General features: G+C 41.1%; 1 protein-coding gene across 1 annotated transcript; it reads left to right on the top strand.

Annotated features, from left to right (window-relative positions):
- Positions 1 to 2,682: 2,682 nt before the first annotated feature.
- Positions 2,683 to 10,423, top strand: LOC138958248 (all-trans-retinol 13,14-reductase-like; the record flags this gene model as incomplete). The annotated part of the gene is made up of 5 exons (XM_070329364.1): positions 2,683 to 2,803; positions 3,537 to 3,667; positions 5,546 to 5,712; positions 6,387 to 6,546; positions 8,847 to 10,423. Coding segments are annotated over 5 exons (728 nt in total), but the record flags the coding sequence as incomplete, so codon positions are not given.
- Positions 10,424 to 12,047: the final 1,624 nt, after the last annotated feature.

The following is a 12,047-nucleotide window of genomic DNA, read 5'->3' as shown; positions in this document are numbered from 1 at the left end:
CCCTGTTTTCTAAGATGTTTTGTTGACAACCTCTGACCTAATATTTGTTGTGATTGACAGAGGTAGGTGTTGAAAGAGGGGTGCAATGCAATGAAAGCAAGATTTTAGCTTTCACTTCCATACTGTCTGCTCATCACATGATTCACTTCCATACTGTCTGCTCATCACATCAGGGGTGTACCTTAACTTTTTTTGCTACAGGCCAGGGGGGCCGGTAAGTCAAAAATTGAACCGGCCCCCCCAAATCCCAACCGGCCCCCAACTTGCCGGGATTTCTTACAACCGCCCCAGCGGCTCGTCGCTTGCTAACCACATACACAAAAGACGTACATTCATACTTATAATGCATACATGTGGATTTGCACTACTAATAACTACCACAAACACACAGAAAACTTGATGACTAAAATGCTATGTTTTAATATAATGCTAATTAACCTTGTTTTAATAAAGAATTTAAAATAAAAGCCGCCACAAAGAAACAAGAAATCAAAACCACATTCACACCCTGTCACACAATCACACACTAAACCTCACTAAAAGTTACCCCCTTTATGTACCCCTACCACACAATTTACAAAGTAATTTACTATGGAACTTTACTTACCACATAAACACACACTACAAAAGAGTAAATCAGCATTTTTTTTTAATTTAAATTATGTTTTTTGTTGTATAAAACCAAGTATAAAAAGCTGACTACAAACAAAACATTTTCTAAGTTGCTTTCTTGTTTTGTTTCTTTTTCTTTATGTCTGTGTTATTAATATTACTGTAAAAGTTGCATACCAGCCACATTTACCACAGCTTAAGTCATAAATAATCAAAAGCATTACATTTCATTTCTATTTCCTAATGAAAACAAACAAATGTTCAGATTTCCTGATCCTAGAATTGTTCACAGGTGATCTTTATGCTTTTGATTCAGCAGAGTTGCATCCCTTGTCCTATTGTTGAAGGTCTGTCTTTTCTTCTTTATCACATATAGTGGATCTGGGTGGTTTTTTTTTACTTCCTTAGTTGAAGGGAAATAATTGACAGCAGTAGTACTGTCACTACTTGTACTAAGTTGGTCAGCAAAGCTGGTGTTAACATATTTGGGAAAACGGTCTCGATGAGTATCCCTGCAGTCAATGACATAATTATATACATTTCCCAGAAACTGGATCAGTGGTACATAGCAGGCACATCAAAGGAAAAATACAGAGGGCTAGGGGGAATATGTTTGCTCTGGATGGGCGGTCAGATCAAAGGTAGATGCATTGTAAAAGCTGGTTGGCCTTGAGACCTGGGTCAATGACCCTTACTTGCAATCTGAACACAGCTGCCTGTCGAGACACTGACCTTCTTACTCGGGGTCAATGACCGAGTTTTTATCTGAGAGGAAACTGTTTTACAACATGTGAAAGTCTCTGAAGGATTGGTGAGCGCAGGATAAGATCAGAGAGGGGGTGAAGTGAATAGCGCAAAGAGGGGGGAGGAGGGGGGGTTTAACTATTTTGACTGCTGATGCAATCGCCAGCGGCTCGTGGCACTGGAGGGGTGATGACACGGTCAAGTGAGGCGGAGTGGGGTAGCTGTCTAGCCAATGTGTCTGACATTGATTGATGGTAGTCCTGAGTCCTCAAAGTGGGGGAAGGGGGGGGGGGGGGGATGAGTGGGCAGTAGAGAAGTGACAGATTTTGAGATCGCCCGCAGAGATATTTGTTCGCCGGCCGTTCCGATTGACTACGTTGCCTAACGACTTTGTACTTCAGCAAAATTTGAACCCGCCCGGCGGGCGATTTCAGAGGAATTTCGAACTCGCCCGACCCCTGTCACATGATTCACTTCCATCTGTTAAAGAGGGGTGCAATGTAATGAAAGCATGATTTTAGCTTTCACTTCCATACTGTCTGCTCATCACATGATTAAGTTCCATCCATTATTTATTCTTGTTATATATTAGTTTAAATAAACTGCTTGGCTAAATTTTTACCTCAAAAGTATGAAATAGCTATATTTTAAATAGCTATATTTACAAAATGTTTGTCAAAAGAGAAATGTTCGACATGTAGAAGCAGCCCTTTTCTCTTTTTGAGCCTTCATTTTTGAAACACTGGCAAACTTTCTGTTTTTGAGCCTTCATTTTTGAAACACTGGCAAACTTTCTGTTTTTGAGCCTTCATTTTTGAAACACTGGCAAACTTTCTGTTTTTGAGCCTTCATTTTTGAAACACTGGCAAACTTTCTGTTTTTGAGCCTTCATTTTTGAAACACTGGCAAACTTTCTGTTTTTGAGCCTTCATTTTTGAAACACTGGCAAACTTTCTGTTTTTGAGCCTTCATTTTTGAAACACTGGCAAACTTTCTGTTTTTGAGCCTTCATTTTTGAAACACTGGCAAACTTTCTGTTTTTGAGCCTTCATTTTTGAAACACTGGCAAACTTTCTGTTTTTGAGCCTTCATTTTTGAAACATTGGCAAACTTTCTGTTTTTGAGCCTTCATTTTTGAAACACTGGCAAACTTTCTGTTTTTGAGCCTTCATTTTTGAAACACTGGCAAACTTTCTGTTTCTGAGCCTTCATTTTTGAAACACTGGCAAACTTTCTGTTTTTGAGCCTTCATTTTTGAAACACTGGCAAACTTTCTGTTTGGGATTTGTGTTTGCAATCTTACCTGCAGTGAGAGTGTTTGTGCAGGTATCTACCCGCTGCTTGACAAGGTCGGTCCGAGCGTGTCGTTCCTGACGACCTTCGTGGGTGTGGACGGCAGTCAGGCTGACCTCAAGCTGCCCTCGGGCAACACCTGGTACTACTCACAGTAAGTACTCTCTCTTCGCGTGTCACCTACAGTGAATACAGTGGAACCCCCCTTTTAAGACCCCCTAATTTTAGACTGAGGCTTTGTCTTTCAAGACCCTGTTTTCTCTGATTTTTGTTCATAACGTCTGTAAATTTAACCCCATTTTAAGGCTCCCGCCTTTTTAAGACCTGATTTTGTTGAATTTTTGGAGGTTGTAACTAAAAGGGGGGGGGGGGGGGGTCCACTGTATTATCTTAATTTTGCTGACTGTTTGAAATGTGCCCTTGAAAAAGGGGGTTCCACTGTAATTGTATGTACTGGCACAATCGTTAAGTACCTTAATTGTAAGCGCTCAGTGTTAGTTGTAAATACCCACCTACTTGGGATGATTGGAGTCAAAGGGGGCCCGGTAGCTCAGTTGGTAGAGCACTGGACCTGTGATCCTACGATCGCAGGTTCAAATCCGGGCCGGGACGGAAACGAGTCAACTTTATGTGCAGACTAAGAGACGGTATCCATGTTCCACCTTCGTGTCACCACTTTGGCACGTAAAAGACCTTGATCATTCTGCCATAAGTGCAGGTGGCTGATTACACCTAAACACGCAGACACCTGGGTAACACGACTCTGTTGCTGCTAGCTTTCCACTGGAGAGGAAGCGAACCAAATTTCACAACAATGGGACAATAAAGTAATGTAAAAGAAAAATGACAAAAAATGTAAATGTGAGTGTGGACGGTATGTGTTTCAGAAACAACATCAACGCGGCGATGGGAGACTACCTGCGCTTGCCCCTGGAGGATGTGACCTCTGCCCCGGTCCCCCTGTGCTACATCTCCTTCCCCTCCGCCAAGGACCCAACCTTCGCTGACAGGCACCCAGGTTGGTCCTGTATTCTGGTATTGATATGCAATATTCTGGTATTGATATGCAATATTCTGGTATTGATATGCAAGATTCTGGTATAGATATGCAAGATTCTGGTATTGACATGCAAGATTCTGGTATTGACATGCAATATTCTGGTATTGATATGCAAGATTCTGGTATAGATATGCAAGATTCTGGTATTGACATGCAATATTCTGGTATTGATATGCAAGATTCTGGTATAGACATGCAATATTCTGGTATTGATATGCAAGATTCTGGTATTGATATATGCAATATTCTGGTATAGATATGCAAGATTCTGGTATAGACATGCAATATTCTGGTATTGATATGCAATAATCTGGTATTGATATGCAATATTCTGGTATAGATATGCAAGATTCTGGTATTGACATGCAATATTCTGGTATTGACATGCAATATTCTGGTATTGATATGCAAGATTCTGGTATAGATATGCAAGATTCTGGTATAGATATGCAAGATTCTGGTATAGATATGCAAGATTCTGGTATAGATATGCAATATTCTGGTATAGATATGCAAGATTCTGGTATAGATATGCAAGATTCTGGTATAGATATGCAAGATTCTGGTATAGATATGCAATATTCTTCTTCTGTATACATGGGCTGAAACTACCACGTTCAGTTGTGTCTTTTTGCACGAGTGAGTTTTTACTTGTATGACCGTTTTTACCCTGCCATTTAGGCAGCCATACGCCAATTCCGGGGAATGCATGCTTGATATTTTCGTGTTTCTGAGAACACTGACATGAATTGTAGAGCAAATGAGAATTGTTTTAAGAGAGCAAAAAACCGGCTTTGTTTTTGAATTACATTCCTTGAATCATATGTTTTTCATGCGTCACAAGTGTTAGTGTAAGGAATGAACGATATATGTCGAGTAAGAATACGCGGCGTGTGACGAGAGAGTTCTCCTTCGGGAATGTGATATCATTTTTGACTCACATGCGAAGCAAAAGTGAGTCTATGTACTCACCCGAGTCGTCCGTCCGTCCGTCCGTCCGTCCGGAAAACTTTAACGTTGGATATTTCTTGGACACTATTCAGTCTATCAGTACCAAATTTGGCAAGATGGTGTATGATGACAAGGCCCCAAAAAACATACATAGCATCTTGACCTTGCTTCAAGGTCAAGGTCGCAGGGGCCATAAATGTTGCCTAAAAAACAGCTATTTTTCATATTTTTCCCATTTTCTCTGAAGTTTTTGAGATTCAATACCTCACCTATATATGATATATAGGGCAAAGTAAGACCCATCTTTTGATACCAGTTTGGTTTACCTTGCTTCAAGGTCAAGGTCACAGGAGCTCTTCAAAGTTGGATTGTATACATATTTTGAAGTGACCTTGACCCTGAACTATGGAAGATAACTGTTTCAAACTTAAAAATTATGTGGGGCACATGTTATGCTTTCATCATGAGACACATTCGGTCACATATGATCAAGGTCAAGGTCACTTTGACCCTTATGAAATGTGACCAAAATAAGGTAGTGAACCACTAAAAGTGACCATATCTCATGGTAGAAAGAGCCAATAAGCACCATTGTACTTCCTATGTCTTGAATTAACAGCTTTGTGTTGCATGACCTTGGATGACCTAAGGTCACGTGTATTTTGGTAGGAAAAATGTGTAAAGCATGTGAGTCGTATGGGCTTTGCCCTTCTTGTTATGTTTCTGATGTACATTCCTAGAATCACACGCCCTTCATACGTCACAAGTGTTAATGTAAGGAATGAACGGAGCCGGAGGATGAATGTGCCGTCAGTAAGAGTTTGCTCGTGATGAGAGAATTCTGCTTGGAAAATGTGACATCTCACCTGAAATGTACCTGTGCAGGTAAGAGCTCTGTGCTGATCATCACCCTGGCGCGCTGGGACTGGTTCGAGTCTTGGGAGAACGGACGTCTGCGTCACCGCGGTGAGGACTACGAGAACGTCAAGGACAGCATCGGGGAACAGATGTGGAGAATCTGCTGTCACCTCTTTCCCCAGCTCGACGGCAAGGTCTGCCTTTACACTTACATACGTGCTACAGTGTAACCCCCCTTTTAAGACCACCAATTTAAGACTCCCTCCCTTTTAAGACCCTGTATTCTCAGATGTTCTGTTGATAACCAGTGTAAATGTACCCCCATTTTAAGACTCCCTCCCTTTTAAGACCTGATTTTCTCAGATTTGTGAAGGTATTAAAAGGGGGGTTCCACTGTACCTGTGTCAAGGAAAGATTGTTACAAAAGGCCAAGCCTTAAATCTTTATCCTTGTATAATAAAATAAAGTTCAGTTCAGTTCAGTCCAGTTTGCACTGGTATACAGAGCTTAACCTGTCTTGGCCGTTGCTGTATACTGCAGTTAAAAAACAACGTAATTACCTGCATAATTTTAGTCATAAGAGTGTTGTTGATGACTGTTCAAAGGCTGGAGCTAATTCAACAGAAATGTTAACCTATAATGAAGGGACACGGCTTGCTGGAACCCTTCAGTGAGTGTCTTGAAAGAAACTTTTTTTCTGCAGACAGTGTTATGCGACAGTCATGTTCTTTACGTTGACAGAAATTCTGGAGGCAAGTACAGTTGCAGGGGTATGCCTCATCGGAGGCTGTGATCTGCTTCCATTGTCCTTTCTTTTTCAGGGTATTGGTTGTTCTTTTTTACAGTTATGTTTTTTTTATGTTGACAGAAAGCCTACATGGAGGTGGGGACGCCGGTGAGCAACAAGTACTACCTGGGCTGTCCACAGGGCGAGATGTACGGCTTGGACCAGGGCAAGAGTCGCTTCACACCTGAGGCCATCACTAAACTCAGGCCTGACACCGACATACCTGGCCTCTACATGACAGGTAAGTTTTACACCTGAAGCCATCACTAAACTCAGGCCTGACACTAACATACCTGGCCTCTACATGACAGATAAGCTGTCCTCGTATTAGTTACAGGTAAGCTTTATGCTTATCAGAGATAAGATTTACGCTTACCAACTTAGGATAAGTTGTACACTTATCAGACACAGGTACAATTTGCAGTATCAATTACAAGTAAGCTTAGACCACCTGTCGATTGCAGGTAAACTTAACTTTACGGATGCAAAACATTTTTAAAGAAGATTTTAGAGAGAAAAAAAGTCATTTTGTCAGAAAGGGGCTCACATTACAGGTACAGTAAAACCTGTCAAATAAGGACACCCTTGGGACCAGACAAAAGTGTCCTTATTCTGCAGGTGTCCTTATTAGACAGGTGCAAGTAAACGCGACAAAGTCAAGTTGAGAGAGAGAGAGTACTGTACATGTACATTTATAAGAAAAACAGAAGCTGTTTAGATTAAATAGAGAAACATTTAATATTGACTGTTGTAAAACAAGTTTAAAAGCTTTTTATCATATCAACTGTATAAATTTAAATTGTTAAAAAGTTACTGGATCTCATTCATACAACACATTCACATTCACCTCATTCTGCACTCATCAGCTTTTGAAAGAATTTGTCCAGCGTTGTCTGAGTGGACCATTGATGGCAATGTGATTCGCACGTTTGGTTGAAAACCACTCGAACACGGCGTCATTTAGCTCTTCGTATTCGGTTGTCTTCTTCGAAACCCATTTCTGGTCAGCACGTCCGTCTCCCGATTCCCACAACTTCATTATTTTTTCCCGATCGACGCTGATTTTCGAAATCTGCGTTCTCCCACACCCAAGCTCTTGTGCAATCGTTCGGCATGATTTCCCACTTTCCAGTTGTTTGACAACATTTATCCTTTGTTCTAAAGTCAGCGCATTTCTTCCTTTTCTTGAATTTGAATTTCTTGCTGCCATCTTGTTAAACACGAATCACTCTTTCGAAGAGAAGATACATTCACTCATACACTTTCACTTCCGTTCCGCCGAACACGTTCCACACGTTGGATTGGCTGCCTTGGAACTCTAGTAGCCAATCAAATGCGTCGACTTAAAACACTCACCAAGAATAGACTCTATCGGTATTCCAAGCTCTACTCGTAATCTCTCGCAAACTTCAGAGCATAGCAAAGCATGCGGTACAGCGATCTCGTGCGAGCTGCACAAGCCAAGGTTCGAAGTTCTCGCGATGTTCAAAGCATAACAAATAGCGTGTCTCGCGAGAGCTGCTCAGATACCGAATAATATCAACTGATCGATTTATCGTCTTCTTCGTCGATCGAACTTCCCAGCTTGCTGTGGATGTCCGTATTTAGCAGGTATATGACTTATTATGGACCCAAAATACGTGTCCGCGTCCGTAATGCCGAGGTGGCCGTACCGTACAGGTGTTTTACAGTGTAAAGCAGTCCGTGCCGAGACTGACTGTCCGTATTCTGCGAGTGTCCGCTAAGTCCAGTGACCGTATTTGACAGTTTTCACTGTACCACTGTACACACTGGAAACCCCCCTTTTAAGACCTTCAAAACTCCAAGAAAATCGGGTCTTAAAAAGGAGGGAGTCTTAAAATGGAGGTAATTTTACTGAGGCAATGAACAGAAAGTCTGAGAAAACAAGGTCTTAAAAAGGAGGGAGTCTTAAAGTGGGGTCATTTTACTGAGGCAATGAACAGAAAGTCTGAGAAAACAAGGTCTTAAAAAGGAGGGAGTCTTAAAGTGGGGGTCATTTTACTGAGGCAATGAACAGAAAGTCTGAGAAAACAAGGTCTTAAAAAGGAGGGAGTCTTAAAGTGGGGGTCATTTTACTGAGGCAATGAACAGAAAGTCTGAGAAAACAAGGTCTTAAAAAGGAGGGAGTCTTAAAGTGGGGGTCATTTTACTGAGGCAATGAACAGAAAGTCTGAGAAAACAAGGTCTTAAAAAGGAGGGAGTCTTAAAGTGGGGGTCATTTTACTGAGGCAATGAACAGAAAGTCTGAGAAAACAAGGTCTTAAAAAGGAGGGAGTCTTAAAGTGGGGGTCATTTTACTGAGGCAATGAACAGAAAGTCTGAGAAAACAAGGTCTTAAAAAGGAGGGGGTCTTAAAGTGGAGGGTCTTAAAAGGGGGGTTCCACTGTACCTCAATGTCATAATGCTGGAAAAAACAGACAAGTTATCAGCTCATATCAGGCCATAACAAGCAAGCATCCACACAGTTGGTGTTGGTGTTGTTGTCAACTATCCACAGCGAGATGTGTGTGTGTGTCCCAGGCCAAGACGTGCTGCTGTGCGGCTTCACCTCGGTGCTGTACGCAGGGCTGATCTGTGCCTCGCAGATCCTCCACCGCAACCTGCTCACCGACTTCGGCAAGCAGCGGGACACCATCAGGAAGGAGGAGGCGCCCAAAAAGACAGAATGAGCTGATAACACGGAGTCTGTCGGGGGGGGGGGGGGGGGGGGGGGGGGTGGCTTCCATTGACGGGTCGCATGGGAGACATTCTACTGTATCTTCTTTTCAGTCCTGTAAGACGTAACAATGTCGTCCACCACAAAGAAAAACTTGTTTGATACATATATATTATACAATGTATTGGCAAAGCGCAAGAAACCAGCAGAATGTTGATTAACGATAGAATCTTTTTAAATTCAAATATGGCAAGACGCTAAGCGTCTGTTACAAAGCTTTCACACTTAGCATAGTCATCTCTCCAGCAGAATTTTCACTTGACTTAGAAAAAGCAATGATAGAAGTGTGAACCTACAGCATTTATTTTATGCACAAGGCGAATCTGTGTTAGTCCAGGCCAACCTCTGTACCTGTTCATTGGCTAGCGCCAGCTTGTCTGTTACTAAATAATATGATGTAGGTGGATACATGTTATAATTATGGACTATATTAACCCTAAACTGCAACTTGTCAGCCGTATGCGTCTAATATAATATGAGAGATAGTCAAGAATCATGTTTTTGTCTAGAGTACGGTATGGCCTTGTAGGCCTTCACACTCTGCAAACATCAGTGGTCGGTCTAGTAACGGAAACCCACCTGTGAAAGTAGTGACAAAACAGCCCAAGTAATGGCATGCAAGAGAAACACACAGCATTAGATTTTTGTGAGGACTTAAGCCGATAATTGAAAAAAGTCAGGTTGGATTCTTGCAGGCGATTGAAGTTTGATGGGAATGAACATGAAAGGGTGAAGGGAGAAAAATTAAAGGTTATTGCTGTTTTTATAATGTTTATCAATAGCTTTTTGTGTCTTATATGTGATTGAATAACAATTATGTCTCCAAAAAAAGGGTACAACTGATATGGCTATATCACCTTGTGAAATATGGAATGAGCATTTGTTTGTGCTTGCCTTCTTGTTTTTCTTGAAAAATGTACTTAAGTTCTGTGAAGATCTCGTTTTTAAACTTATTCCGTCTGTAGTTTTTGTTAAATTAATGCTGTGAATAATGTTAGATTTCTCTGTCTCTCTCTCTTTCTGTCTCTCTCTCTCTCTGTCTTTCTCTCTGGAGCATATAAGAATGCCCATGTGTGAATGTGTAAATGGAGCGTATAAGAATGTGTAAGTGGAGCGTGGTCGAATGTCCATGTGTGAATGGGTAAGTTGAGCGTATACGAATGTCCATGTGTGCGATGTGTAAGTGAGACATGGATGTGTTCATGTCTGAATGCGTAAGAACAATGCAAGGAATGTCCAGAGAGGTATGTGGGAGGTGTTTCTATAACCTGCCCTGTTATATAGTGCTATATGTTTTATGTAAAATCAATGTCTTGTTTGTATTATTGTTATGTACCACGCATGAATTTCTCTATGAGATAATAAAGTATTCTTATTCTTATTCTTCTCTCTGTCTCTTTTTTATGTCTGCATATATTGGATGTTAAATTGCTTGTGACTATTTGATGTCATCTTTTTACATTTAGTCAAGTTTTGACTAAATGTTTTAATATAGAGGGGGAATCGAGACGAGGGTCGTCGTGGTGTATGTGTATGTTATATGAAGTCTTATATCGCGCGCGTATCTCCAGACTCGGACTTAAGGCGCAGGGATCTATTTATGCCGTGTGAGATGAAATTTTTTACACAATACATCACGCATTCACATCAACCAGCAGATCGCAGCCATTTCGGCGCATATCCTACTTTTCACGGCCTATTATTCCAAGTCACACAGGTATTTTGGTGGACATTTTTTATCTATGCCTATACAATTTTGCCAGGAAAGACCCTTTTGTCAATCGTGGGATCTTTAACGTGCATACCCCAATGTAGTGTACACGAAGGGACCTCGGTTTTTCGTCTCATCCGAAAGACTAGCACTTGAACCCACCACCTAGGTTAGGAAAGGGGGGAGAAAATTGCTAACGCCCTGACCCAGGGACGAACTTGCAACCTCTCGCTTCCGAGCGCAAGTGCGTTACCACTCGGCCACCCAGTCCTTGGTGTACGTGTGTGTGTCTGTGTGTGTGTGTGTAGAGCGATTCAGAGTAAACTACTGGACCGATCTTATGAAATTTTACATGAGAGTTCCTGGGTATGAAATCCCTAGATGTTTTTTTCATTTTTTGGATTGATGTCTTTGATGACGTCATATCCGGCTTTTTGTAAAAGTTGAGGCGGCATTGTCGCACCCTCATTTTTCAATCAAATTGATTGAAATTTTTGTAAAGCAATCTTCGACGAAGGCCGGACTTTGGTATTGCATTTCAGCTTGTTGGCTTAAAAATTAATTGATGACTTTGGTCATTAAAAATCTAAAAATTGTAATTAAATTTTTTTTTTTTTAAACAATCCAAATTTACGTTCATCTTATTGTTCATCATTTCCTGATTCCAAAAACATATAAATATGTTATATTCCAAAATTTTAGTAATAAATTTTCATTTAATTAATATACTTACCCAACTCACGTATAGCAATTAACTCTAGTTCAGTGCTGGTAACGCTGTACGCGTCCCCTTGGTAAACCAGTTTTTCCGGATACATTACCCGTTCGATTCTGCTGACGCATTTAGAGACCCGTTTTTTCACGGAGGAAAATTTGTTTTCAGACAAGTCTTCCATGCATGTCCCTTGTATTAATGTTGCAGCGCACCCGAGAAGCGTGTCGAGGCTCACATTGAAATCCCGTGATTCTATACAACTACACTACCTGTCATAAAAAAATCCTAGACAAATACCTTTAAATGCAGATCTTTGTGACGAGACCGTTTTTTGTAAAAGAAATTACATGACTGGAAAGGCCATCCATTCCCCAACCATTCAGCAAACAGATTGGTTTTTCTATGAGGTAGTGTCTGCACAGTGGAACCTAAAAACACCTACAGATATCTCCCAATGTCAAATTCACGAAACCAAGGTTCCCACGTTTAAACGACCCAAAACTGATAATCAAACAAATCGGAACAGCTGCAACTGAACATAGTTTGCATGTCACTGGAAAGAACAATCACATTTATCCC

This window comes from Littorina saxatilis, linkage group LG1, assembly GCF_037325665.1.
Source record: "Littorina saxatilis isolate snail1 linkage group LG1, US_GU_Lsax_2.0, whole genome shotgun sequence".
Taxonomy (NCBI): Eukaryota; Metazoa; Mollusca; class Gastropoda; order Littorinimorpha; family Littorinidae; genus Littorina; species Littorina saxatilis.
This window is presented reverse-complemented; position numbering and strand designations above follow the sequence as displayed.